Source organism: Aquarana catesbeiana, linkage group LG04 (assembly GCF_042186555.1).
Source record: "Aquarana catesbeiana isolate 2022-GZ linkage group LG04, ASM4218655v1, whole genome shotgun sequence".
NCBI classification, from domain to species: domain Eukaryota; kingdom Metazoa; phylum Chordata; class Amphibia; order Anura; family Ranidae; genus Aquarana; species Aquarana catesbeiana.
In genome coordinates, this window is record NC_133327.1 from 12,720,098 (window position 1) to 12,734,044 (window position 13,947).

The 13,947-nt window shown below is 43.2% G+C and overlaps 1 protein-coding gene across 7 annotated transcripts in view; it reads right to left on the reverse strand.

Moving 5' to 3' along the window:
- Positions 1-13,947, reverse strand: part of HMBOX1 (homeobox containing 1) — a 213,199-nt gene that overhangs the window by 118,588 nt on the left and 80,664 nt on the right. For all 7 annotated transcript variants that reach the window (XM_073624841.1, XM_073624840.1, XM_073624839.1 and 4 more), the window contains exon 2: positions 1,315-1,463. In XM_073624841.1, the coding sequence (XP_073480942.1) occupies positions 1,315-1,346 (32 nt within the window). In that variant the 5' untranslated portion in view covers positions 1,347-1,463. The remainder of the gene's footprint in view (positions 1-1,314; positions 1,464-13,947) is intronic.

Here is a 13,947-nt window from a genome sequence, read left to right on the forward strand (position 1 = left end):
ACCGGAGCCGTCGGCAGAGGTGGAGGCGATCGGGTCCTCTCTGTGCCCGGGTATGGAGACGAGTGAGGGGAAGATGGCCATACCAAACCATAGCAGGGCGAAAGCAATGTCAAAACATCACTTCCGCCCATAGCTCTTAAAGGCACATTTTTTCAAAGTCATTTTTTCAAATGACAATTTTTTTTTTTTTTTTTTATTAATGCATTTTAGTCCAAATATGAGATCTGAGGTCTTTTTGACCCCACATCTCATATTTAAGAGGACCTGTCATGCTTTTTTTCTATTACAAGGGATGTTTACATTCCTTGTAATAGGAATAAAAGTGACCCAATTTTTTATTTTATTTTTTTAAAGTGAAAAAAATTAATAAAATTAAGTAAAATAAAAATTGAAAAAAAAAGAGATTTTTAAGGGTATAAGTTTGTCGCCATTCCACGAGCGGACATAATTTTGAAGCGTGACAAGTTGGGTATCAATTTACTCGGTGTAACATTATCTTTTACAATTTAAAAAAAAAAAAGGGGGGCTAACTTTACTGTTGTCTTATTTTTTTAATTAAAAAAAATTTATTTTTTCCAAAAAAAGTGCGCTTGTAAGACCGCTGCGCAAATACGGTGTGACAGAAAGTTTTGCAACGACCGCCATTTTATTCTCTAGGGTGTTAGAAAAAAAAAAAAAGAATATATATATGTCGAAAAGTGTCAAAAAGTGTCGAAAAGAGGCTCGGGGGTGAAGTGGTTAATAGGCAGCACTGATAGGCTGATCATCAGTACAGATGTTCCCTTTCACACTGGCTGCTTACCAGCTCCCTCCTCCCGCTGTCATAGCGCGAGGAAAGGAATATCAATAACCGGAAAGTGTGTTTACATCAGAATCAGCTGTGAACGGACACAGCTGATCACGTGGTAAAGAGCTGCTGTGATTGGCTCTTTACCTAGATCTGTAATCAGCTGTGTCCACGATCACAGAGGGCTCCGGGTGCGTGCCGCATCAGGCGGGGGCGAGGGGAGTGGTTCTGGGATGACATCAATAGGTGCCCAACCAAAACTGGACAACCGCGCTGTAGCGGTCATTTGGCTACAGCATGGTTGGCAAGTGGTTCATATACACTTATTGGATTTTTTTTTGGCCTGAATGTATTAAGAAATGTGATTTTTCTTTGTTTGGAGATGTTTTATAACAAAAAGTAAAAAGACATTATTTTTTTTTTTGCAAAAAATATTCTGGTCATAAAGGGAGTAAAATCTTCTGGTGGCCAAGTGTTTAAATATGGTTCTACATGCTAATCAATAAAACAGTCAATTGTCACCTGACCTTAAAGCACTGCCGTCTGCAGATGGACGCATAGCAGAAGGTTCATAGATGATGCCAGCCACCGCTGGGTACCATGCCGGAAGAGACTGGGCCTAGGCTCCTGATCCAAGAGGGTGAGGCTCACTGCTGGTGTCTCCAAGAGTCTAGATCTGGGAAATACAAAGAAACGGGATCAATATGTATACATGTAATAGTAGGTCATCCCTACAGATCAAGCACTGTTTTCCTTTCAGTGATAAACATTGCTATTACAACACATTTTATATATTGGTTAAGTTATGTGGACAGAAATCCTTCACTATACATCATGAATGCACCATTTTTTTTATTTGGCTCAAACGCGGGACTCCGGTATCGTGTTTATGTCACCTCTACTGGAAAACGGAACCTAGACTGTCAATGCTGACCTCTTTTTTGGAAAGGTTAGTTGCCCGACTCTTATTACTACAAAAGTTTCAATGCCCTGCCTGAGTCACTGACCTGGAAGTGTACAGATAAGGAGTACAGCCTCTCCTCCGACTTTACAAGCGGCAGGCTAATCCTAGGTCAGTGAGTCAATGTACTTCAAAGTGAATATATGAGGACAACGGAAGAGGATGAAGAACAGGTTCTCCTCCAGAGCCGGCTATGTGGCTCCAGGCACTCGGTCAAGTGATCTTTGCTGAAGAGGAGAATCAGCCAACCTGAAGTTTGACATTCCAAATGAGCAGAATTCATAGAACCAAATCCTTCATACTTGTATCCAGAACTAAAAGGGAGCAGTGTTATCCGAGAATGCTATTTCAGCCTCTCCATCCCAGAAATATGGGAATACAGGACCACTTTAAGAAGTTAAAGAAGATAGCTGTGCAGGTGCGTGTCACCGTACGCAGAGAGTGTGTGTTTGGGGACACGCATCAGCACGGCTATAAACTTGGGACCAGCAGGTGTGTCCAAGCAGCCGTTGCATCCCAACAGACATTGGCCTGGCATGCCAATGCACTGAACACCTGTGCAAGGAAACACAGCCCTTTGCAGGGATGTACACTTAAGTATGTCTGTGTGAATGAGGTGTTATAGTGCAACATGAACATGTCAAATGGTGTCAAGCCACCCCCTTTATAGGGTCTTGAAGTTCTTCTCCCTGGCAGCTCCTGTCACTTTTTCTCCTCCTCGGTGACTCCTGCCCCTCCGCTGAAAGCTCTCATCAGTTATTCTCCCCGGAGGCCCCTGTCACTTGCTTCTCCCCGGAGGCCCCTGTCACTTGCTTCTCCCCGGAGGCCCCTGTCACTTGCTTCTCCCCGGAGGCCCCTGTCACTTGCTTCTCCCCGGAGGCCCCTGTCACTTGCTTCTCCCCGGAGGCCCCTGTCACTTGCTTCTCCCCGGAGGCCCCTGTCACTTGCTTCTCCCCGGAGGCCCCTGTCACTTGCTTCTCCCCGGAGGCCCCTGTCACTTGCTTCTCCCCGAAGGCCCCTGTCACTTGCTTCTCCCCGGAGGCCCCTGTCACTTTCTTCTTCCCCATAGGGGGTCCTGTTACTTTCTTTTTCTCGGTGGCTCCTCTCACTTTTTCTTCCCCCTTGGTGGCTCCTGACACTTTTTTTTCTCCCCCGGGTACTCCCATCACTTTTTCTTCTGCCAGGCATCTACCATAACTTTTTCTCCCTCCTCGGTGGCTGCTGACACTTTTTCTTCCCCCTCGGTGGCTCCTGACCCTGCCTGGCAGCTTTTATCAGTTATTCCCCCCCCCCACGGTGGCTCCCATCACCTTTTCATTGCCTGGGGACTCCCATCACTCTCTCCACCCCCCCCCCCCCCTTGGACTCCCGTCACTTGTTTTTCCTTCCCTGGGGACTCCCGTCACTTTTTCTTCCTCCCCCCCAGGGACTCCCGTCACTTTTTCTTCTTCACAGGCATCTCCCGACACTTTCTTCTCCCTCGGGGGCTCCTGTCACTTTTTCCACGCTTGCACAGCATAAGACCTGTGAATGAATAAACTACAAATACCATCTTACATAGCAGCAGAAGGACTTGTAGTTATCAATGGAACACAAGTATGGCGATGACCACACTTGAAGTTCATTTACACTTCTTCTAGTTCTGAAAATCAGTGCTTTGGTACGAATACTGAACTGAAATGAATATGAATATAAAAAAATAAATAAATAGATGCCAAGAGGCAGCAGTAGTGCCTCCTGTGAACCTACCAGCTGCTGCTATACTGTCCTATGAAAAGGGATCCACTGCAGTTCCCTTTTTAGGGTCAGTAAGCATTACCGCCTGTCTAAACTCAAAATTTCCAAACAGCTCATCACCTGATAAATCTTCAACCTGGGGACACAGACACCAATATGAACCCGACAAGGTTCTAGCCCATCCATACTCTTAAGAAAAAAAAAAAAAAAAAAATTATATATATATATATATATATATATATATATATATATATATATATATATATATATATATATATATATATATTCCATACTCTTAGGGAAAAAATATATATATATAAATATATATATATAATTTATTAATTACATTCTATAAAAAAAAATATAAATATAAATTTTGACTGTTTCCTATAGGAAATAAAATAAATAATTAAATACAAAAAATAAATAAAATATAGGAGTCACATGTTACATATACAGCTTGCACACTGCAAACGAAATGAAAACATTGCTTTTGGACTTATTTCATGCTCTCTCATGTAATAGTTAAACTCAGGACGACAAAAAAAAAAAAGGAATCTTGCAATCAAAAAAAAAAAAAAAAATTAAAAAATAAATAAAAAACACATAAAAATATATCCTCCCCCAATGTCAATGGTCAGGATACATACTGCGTAACAAAAAGACAAGAGCAAAATGACAGCTACCGGAAAAAGGGAAATCGGCATGCTCAGCAGAAGGTTATCCTCATCAGTTCAGACCGAAGTTAAACAAACCCGATGCGTGGTATCCGTGTGTGTGTGTGCGTGTGGTACAATCGCACCCTGAAGATCGGGCGGGAGCACAACGCGCGGAGACGACGAGCCGGGGTAAGCGGTATAGATTCGGAATAAAGATTAGTCAGACTTGGCTGGAATGCCGTATCTCGCAGAAGCGAGACGGGGGGAAAAAATCTCAGAGGTATAAAGATTGATGTCAATAGGGATGTCTGAGATGGCAGCTAATTGAAAAACAAGGCGGCAGCGACGACTGAGGGGAGGTGAATCCAAAGACAAGTCTGATATTAACATGTGAAATCCTTCATAGACTGACTTTCTGCTTCAGCAGCACAGAGGTTAACGCCAATGTCTCGCGGAAAGAGAGTGTTAAGGAGGAGATGACGTAAAAAAAAAAAAAAAATTGCTGATAGTTTATAATGGTCATTTATCATTGGCCTAGGCCGTTCATCATGCAGCAGTATAATCCACAGATGTGGGAAGTACACTCCCAGTCAACCTGTGAGATGACCTTTGACCAGAACTTCCATTATTGTAGTCCCCACTCTAAACTTTTTTTTTTTTCTTCTGTTAGAGCTTTATTGATGTCACAAACGACATCTTTCGGTTCTAATGCCCGCAGTGCAATGTAGTACAGTGCCTTGAAAAATTATTCATACCCCTCAAAACTTTCCACATTTTGTCAAGTTTACCACCAAAAAAGTAAATGTATTTTATTGGGATTTTATGTGATAGACCAATACAAAGTGGCACATAATTGTGAAGTGGAAGGAATTTTTTTTACAAATAAATATGTGAAAAGTGTGGGGTACATTTGTATTCAGCCCCCCTGAGTCAATACTTTGTAGAACCTCCTTTCACTGCAATTATAGCTGCAGGTCTTTTTTGGGGATGTCTCTACCAGCTTTGCACATCTAGAGAGGGACATTTTTGCCCATTCTTCTTTGCAGAATAGCTCAAGCTCTGTCAGATTGGATGGAGAGAGTCTGTGAACAGAAATTTTCAAGTCTTGCCACAGATTCTCAATTGGATTTAGGTCTGGACTTTGATTGGACCATTCTAACACATGAATATGCTTTGATCTATTCTAAACAATTCCATTGTAGCTCTGGTTGTATGTTTAGGGTCGTTGTCCTGGTGGTAGATGAACCTCCGCCCCATTAAATTTTGTCATGTTACATCCAAAAACGTAAATATATTTTATTGGGATTTTATGTGATGGACCAACATAAAGTGGAACATAATTGTGAAGTGGAAGGAAAATGATAAATGGTTTTCAACATTATTTACAAATAAATATCTGAAAGTGTGGTGTGCAATTGTATTCAGTCCCCTTTACTCTGATACCCCCAACTAAAATCTAAAGCAGGGATATGCAATTAGCGGACCTCCAGCTGTTGCAAAACTACAACTCCCATGAGGCATAGCAAGACTCTGACAGCCACAAGCATGACACCCAGAGGCAGAGGCATGATGGGACTTGTAGTTTTGCAACAGCTAGAGGTCCGCTAATTGCATATCCCTGATCTAGAGGAATTGCCTTCAGAAGTCACCTAATTAGTAAATAGAGTCCACCTGTGTGTAATTTAATCTCAGTATAAATACAGCTGTTCTGTGAAGCCCTCAGGGGTTTGTTAGAGAACCTTAGTGAACAAACATCATCATGAAAGCCAAGTATCATGCCAGACAGGTCAGGAATGAAGTTGTGGAGAAGTTTAAAGCAGGGTTAAGTTATAAAAAAATGTCCCAAGCTTTAAACATCTCACGGAGCACTGTTCAATACATCCGAAAATGCAAAGAGTATGGCACAACTGCAAACCTACCAAGACATGGCCGTCCACCTAAACTGACAGTCTGGGCAAGGAGAGCATTAATCAGAGAAGCAGTCAAGAGGCCCATGGTAACTCTGGAGGAGCTGCAGAGATCCACAGCTCAGGTGGGAGAATCTGTCCACAGGACAAATATTAGTCGTGCTCTCCACAAATCTGGCCTTTATTGAAGAGTGGCAAGAAGAAAGACATTGGTTAAAGAAATCCATAAGAAGTCCCATTTGCAGTTTGCGAGAAGCCATGTGGGGGACACAGCAAACATGTGGAAGAAGATCCTCTGGTCAGATGAGACCAAAATTGAACTTTGTGGCCTAAAAGAAAAATGCTATGTGTGGCAGAAAACTAACACTGCACATCACCCTGAACACACCATCCCCACCGTGAAACATGGCGGTGGCAGCATTATGTTGTGGGGATGCTTTTCTTCAGCAGGGAAGCTGGGCAGAGATGATGGAAAGATGGACGGAGCCAAATTCAGGGCAATCTTAGAAGAAAACCAGTCTTCAAAAGACTTGAGACTGGGGGGGGTTCACCTTCCAGCAGGACAACGACCCTAAACATACAGCCAGAGCTACAATGGAATGGGTTAGATGAAAGCATATTCATGTGTTAGAATGGCCCAGTCAAAGTCCAGTCTTAAATCAAATTGAGAATCTGTGGCAAGACTTGAAAATTGCTGTTGACAGACGCTCTCCATCCAATCTGACAGAACTTGAGATATTTTGCAAAGAAGAATGGGCAAAAATGTCCCTCTCTAGAAGTGCAAAGCTGGTAGAGACATCCCCAAAAAGACTTGCAGCTGTAATTGCAGTGAAAGGAGGTTCTACAAAGTATTGACTCAGGGGGGCTGAATACAAATGTACACCACACTTTTCACATATTTATTTGTAAAAAATTTGGAAAACAATTTATCATTTTCCTTCCACTTGATAATTATGTGCCACTTTGTGTTGGTCTATCACATAAAATCCCAATAAAATACATTTGCGTTTTTGGTTGTAACATGACAAAGAGGGAAGAATGCTTTTTCAAGGCACTGTATGTTCCAATGAAAACTACAAGTCTGTCTGCTGTGGTGGCATATGGGACTTGTAGATCATTCTCTCAAAGATCGCTGTAAATGAATGACACAGCTGTGTGAATGGAGCTCCATACAGGCACGCATACATACATGGAGAGAAGAACCCCTGTACACTGTCATGCGGTGGGGGTACAGCTGTTCTGTTTGCACCATGTCATCAGATTGGTTTTCAATTTTTACACATCTATGGACTACATAACCAGCTTAAAGTAGTTCAAATGCAGATCAGGACAACTGCAGGTCAAATAAAACATCAAAAATGAATTCTGAAGGACCTCAGAAACCTCTAAAACTGATGCCATCAACTTAAGTCCTAATGGTACTCACCAGGCATCAATTTAAAGTATTGCTAAACCCAAGATAAAAAAAAAGTCATATGTTGCAGCTTACAGTCTTTAGATGCGACTGCATTGTTTTTTTTTTTTTTTTTTAAGCTACAAACATTTTGGCAAATACAGAAAGTACCCGTTGATCCTGCCAGAAATGCCATGCCCTTGTCACTTCCTGAGAGGTGCACTGAACAATCTCTTCCTTCCTAGCTATTCTCTGTAATCTACTAATAGCCCTGCGGCTGCCCCCCCCCATGTAATGAAGGTGAAGAGATATGGAATTGCTTGTAGTAGTATCAAGAGAGCAGGCTAAGGTGACTACCATCTTGTCAGAAACCATGAAATTAGGCCGGGACAGAAGTACAGTTAAATCACACTTGTTTATTAAAAAAAGTAAAAAGAACAAACTTAGTCATAACATAGTCAGTTCAGTAACCAGAATGGATAGTCAGCCAAGCCAGAAGTCAGGGATCAGTGTAGTGGAACAGCAAGCAGGATCTGGAGTCAGAAGGGAAGTCAGCAAAGCAAGTCTTGAACAGGATCGCAGGAGATAGTTTCTGTGATGTTGACCAAGGCAAAGGCAGAGCTTCTCTGGATTGAACGGCTTAAGTAGGCAGGACTGACGAGCAGGATATCATTAACAGCTGAGTAATTGTGGAGAGAGATAGGAGCTGGCAAATACGCGACAGCTGAGCGGCCAGCTCAGAGAAGGAAGGGCTGAGCCCAGCCCTGACACATGGCTCCCTCCATAGATATAGTGGAGTGATGTAGCCACCCAGGGAATGGAAATGGGTTATTTGCAGGATTACCAGGTGAAAATAAAGCAAAAGAAAAAAGGGATGAAGCCACCACACCAAGGACTAGTAAGCTGCAAAATATTACATTTGTATTTTTGACATTTTATTTTGGTATTTTATTTATGATCATTTTTTTAGATACACCTTAATGAGAAAACAATTGGCTAAAAATGTTCTATGCCATCTATACGACATCCCAGAACTTTGCTGCTGCTCTCAGTTTATACATTCACAGTTTAAGACAATTCATGGCTGACCGAAAGGTGCTTGTAGACATGGGACCAAATTTACCAGACTGACTGAACTTCTACCGAAGGTTTACAGCAGTGGTCTCCAAACAGTGGCTCAAGGGCAGAATGAGGCACTTAGCCTGCCTTTATCTGGTCCTTGGGGCTCTATATCACCGACACCAACGATGGGGCATTCTTCCTACTACTAAAACCAACGATGGGTTTATTTACTCCACTGACACCAGCGATTTGGCACCCTTCCTCCCATTGATACCAATGCAGGGGCCCTATTCTTCCAATTGATACCAAGGTAGGGGTACTATTCCTCCCACTAATACCAAATGATGGGGCATTGGTTACATCCACTACACCAGGGAATGTTCTACGCCCACTGGGCAAAATCTGGCCCTCCTAAACGCTGAAGCACAGTAAACTGGCCCTTTGTTTGGAAAGATTGAAGACCCCTTGTCTAGAGGAATGAATAGGAATGCAAAGTAAACCTTATGGGCAGCGCACAATCGGTTTGTGGTTAGCACATGTGTCTTGCAGCACTGGGGTCCATGTTTGAATCCTGACCAGGAAACTATCATGGAGTTCGCATGTTCTCCTTGCGTATGTTTCCTCTGGGTACTTCGGTTTCCTAATGCAAGGCAAAGATCTGCTCGTAGGTTAAAGTGTATGTAAAGCCAAAACTTCATTGTAGTTTGGGATAGCGTTCAGAAAAGATAAAACCCTCCCAGTTTATTTTTTATGCCGTCTCAGCACCATTGGGGAATTTTCCTTCACTTCCTGTCCCAGAGAAGCAACAAGAAGTTAGAAGAAATCTCCCAAAGAAAGGGGAATAACTCCCTTGGAAAGTTGTCTCCATTAGGTGGTTTCTCCTCACCAGGGCCGGAACAAGGGTTGACAGAAGGGGAGTCTGCCCTGGGCGCCACATGTATAGTAGGGATGGGGCACCACAAGTTCCTTCTACTATAAGGCTGACAGAATTAGTGACAGCGGCATCACTACTTCTGTCAGCCCAGCACTGGAAGCAGCAAGGGGAGGAGGAGAGAGCGGGCAGGAGGTGCGGGCTGTACTCTCATCCCCTTCTCCTCATAAGCTTGCACATAATGAAAGGGGAGGTTTGCAAGTTGCCATCTTTGCCTGGGCACTGGATGATCTTGCCCTGGCACTGCTTCTTACCTCCTGTTCTGGTAACAAGTCCAAAATGTTGGCTTTCCCCTCACTTCCTGTTATGGTGACAATCATCATCAATGCACATAGAGGAGGGAATCTCCCCATCAGGGGCTCAGACATCAATGAGAACCACACTCTATTCAAACTAAAATTAAAAACCTAGGAGATACACTAACTGGCTCCTGTCTAAATTGGGTCCTAGTATGTGTGCGTGTGTGAGAGAAGGACCTTAGACTGTAAGGCCCCACTCACACTTGTGCGACTTGCCATGTGACTTTGAACTGCATATTTCCCTATGAGTACCAATCACATCTGTGCGACTTCAAAGTAGTCCTGCATTTTTTTTTTTTATCTAATTCCAAATTTTCAGAATGATCGGAATTCGAATCGGTCGAAAATTGATCGACCAATTAAAATTCTGTGTAAGGAATAGCTGGTTGTTAAGGAGCAGGTCGGTAAGCCGGCCGCCGCGCCCTTAACAACTGATGACTAATCATCTGTCAGTGAGTTTCCCCACTGACAGCCAAATGTAAAAAAAAAAAAAAAAAATGCCGGCATTTAAAAAAAAACACGTGGGTTCGCCACCCCCCCCCCCCCCCCCCCCCCATGCATACAAGGCCCTTTGGGTCTGGCATGGATTTTAAGGGGAACCCCACGCCAACATTTAGGGAAAAAATGGTGGTGGGCTCCCCCCACAATGCATACTAGACCCTCGTTCGAGCATGCAACCCCACAGATCAGGAAAGGGGGGGGGGGGGATAGCACCCACCCTTCTGAACAATACCAGGCCACATACCCTGAACATGGGGGGGGTGCTTTGGGGCACCTTGATGGGGGCAAGGGCCTCTTCCTCAAAACCCTGGGCGGTGGTTGTGGGGCAGGTGGCTTATCGGAATCCCAGCCACCCCCTTTGTGAATGAGTAGCCATTCACCAAATAAGTGTAAAAAGTGAGTAAACCCTAGCCATTCACCAAATAAGTGTAAAAAGTGAGTAAACAGTAGACAGATTTTAGACAAATTCCTTTTAAAAAAAAAATAGGCCCCGAAGTAGACCCATCATCAATTACGCCGGGCCCGACAAAACAAGACACCCTCCGGCCCCGTATTGACAGCTCTTAAAAAGGAGAAGTCCAGCCTATGCTAGTTTGGCTGTACTTCTCCTATGGATCACAGGAGTGCAATTTGTTTTGCACTCCTGTGACCCATTTTCAGCAGTCAGCTCTCTCCTGACGTCACAGAAATGAGTCCAGGCACTGCGCCATCCCAACAATGGAGTCTGGATCCACCAGGTGCCTGGACTGATACCCGTCTCAGCCTCTCAGTAAGCTACTGAGAGCCTGAGACGGCCGCTCTGCCCCCTCCCTAGCTCGGCTCTCCAATGAGCGGGGAGGGAGAAGAGCAGAAAGCTGTGAATGACAGTCTACAGCTCTCTGCTTACGGAGCTGTGAAAACCGAGCGATCGGCGGTGTTCGATAGCTCGGTCTTCAGTGCCGATGAAGCTTCTTTGGGGCGATTGCTGCGTGCGGGGCAGCCCATTCAGGTGGATGGGCTGCCCTATGTGCGATGCTCCAAAACACCACCCCCCCTCCGCTAAAAAAAAAATAAACAAAATTTAAAAAAAACCCACACGTGGGAATGCAAGTTCCCACTATGCAGAGATGTGAATGGGGCTTGACAGCTGAGTCTCTGTCCACTCCTTCCTATATACAATCAGATTGCATAGAGTATTTAGTGAGAAGGGTGATTACTGATTGATTGCATTTCATTTAAAAAACGTGCAGCTGGGAACGGGTGGGTGGGTAGGAGGGTGGATGATGCAGGTGTGTGCTAATGAGGTCAGCTGGTCAAATCTCCTTCCTGTGTCATGACCTCTAGTCAGACCAGGAAGTGAAGCATTACTAATGGATAGGTTTGGAAACGTGGATGAGGACAAGTTAGGTAAGTGTCTGTAGATTTAATGGAAAGCTTTGATATTTTTTTGCAAAATAAGTACATTGATGCTTTATTGGTACATAGGGGGGGCTGAAATTTAGAAAAAACAAAAAAAACCCAAAAAAACAAAACACAGTGGTGAACTTAGCCTTTAAGGACGTAGCGGCCGGCTTCCCAGCCTGCTGCTTAACAACCAGCTATTCTTCACATAGCATTCAAATCCATTGATCAATTTTCGACTGATTCGAATTCCGATCTTTCTGAAAATTTGGAATTAGTTAGAAAATTAAAAAAACCTATCAAATTTTTCATTTTTGCACAAGTTGCACTCATCCAAAGCCACACCAAAATCGCAAAGTCGCATCAAAGTCCCAAGTCACACGGTAACGTCGCAATGGAAATCGCACAAATTTTAAAAGTTGCACAAGCGTAAAAGGAGCCTAAAGCTCCTAGATGGCCGGGACTGATGTGTATATTTATAGGTAAAGCACTGCATAAATTGATGGTAATATATAATAAAAAATATTATTTATTAAAAATCATATACAAACCATTTACCAAGCATACAGTTCACATGTTTGTTCTGTGCAAATTAGGAAGAAAAAAAACAATTGTTTTTAGGCTATTTTCTATACTGGTCAATTGTTTTTAATTGATTAAAAAAAAAATAGGAAACAAATTGGAAATTCATACAATATCTAGTAGCCAAGTCCAGTATTTTGCATTTTAAATTGATGAAAACCATTGGTCTTGTACAGGAAAAAGGCTCATAATGTGTTTTATTTTATTTATTTTTTTGCCCCATTTGCACAGAAAGATTGTACAAACATTTTTACTGGGTGATTAGGCATGCAAATCTTTTCTAAAAATAAACCGCTATTGAAGGCCAGCAGTGATGTAAAATGCTATTATAGGTATTTTTATAACACTGTCACTTCACATATTACTCATTCATCTCAATCCCGGCCCTCAAAGAGCTCACAAACTAAGATCCCAATCTCACACAGTTTAAACAAAAAGCAATTAAAGAGTTTCTCTGGGCCAGAGGTCTCCAAACTGGCAGCAACAATGGGGCACAGTTCTTCCACTGATACAAAATGATGGGGCACTATTCCTCCCACTAACACCGATGGGGCACTATTCCTCCCACTGATACCAATGATGGGGCACTATTCCTCCAAATTAATAGCAATGATTGGGGCACTATTCCTTCCACTGATACCAATGATGGGGCACGATTCCTCACACTGATACCAATGATGGGACACTATTCCTCACACTGATACCAATGATAGGGCACTATTCCTCCCACTGATACCAATGATGGGGCACGATTCCTCACACTGATACCAATGATGGGACACTATTCCTTCCACTGATACCAATGATGGGGCACTATTCCTTCCACTGATACCAATGATGGGGCACGATTCCTCACACTGATACCAATGATGGGGCACTATTCCTCCCACTGATATCAATGATGGGGCACTATTCCTCCCACTGATATCAATGATGGGGCACTATTCCTCCCACCTACACTAATGATGGGGTACTATTCCTCCCACTGACACCAATGAGATGGCACTATTCCTCCCACTGACACCAATGATGGGGAACTATTCCTCCCATTGATACCAATGATGGGGCACTATTCCTCTTATTGACAACAACAATAGGGTACAATTCATTTTCTGACACCAATGATGGGGCGCTATTCCTCCCACTGACACCAACAGTGGGGTAAAATTCCTCTCACTGACACCGATGATGGGACACTATTCCTTCTCCTACTGATCACAGGCACAATGTAATTATTTTACTCCCACTGACCACCAAGCCTGACCCATAGTCTGCTCCCACTGATGCTGTGGCATTTTCTACTCCCACTGGCCACAGGGCAGCCCCCCTAAAATCTAAAGGACAGTTAGGTGGTCTTTGTTATTAAACTTTGGAGACCCCCTTCTCTAAGCAAAGCCTTTACTTTTTGGCATTTGATATAAAGAGGATGGATTAGACCCTCTGTCAAGTTATTGGTGTTCTGAGTCCCTATGAGGGGGATTCATTTGCAATAATATAAAAGGTCCCTATCTTACATGCATACCTTCACATACCAGGGGCCAATTTAGAGGGGAGAAACTTTAAAAGGGTTTCTCTAGACAAAATCTTTTTTTACTTTTGAATAGATTGGGATTCTCATTGCTGTCTGAGTCCCTGTTGGGGAGCTTCCCCTCTCTATTTGTAATGGTGACTACAGGCACCAAAAAAGAAGGTGAGGGGAAATCCACAATTTCAGAGTTGTCCCCAGAAGAGGTAAGAGTAATTCTTCT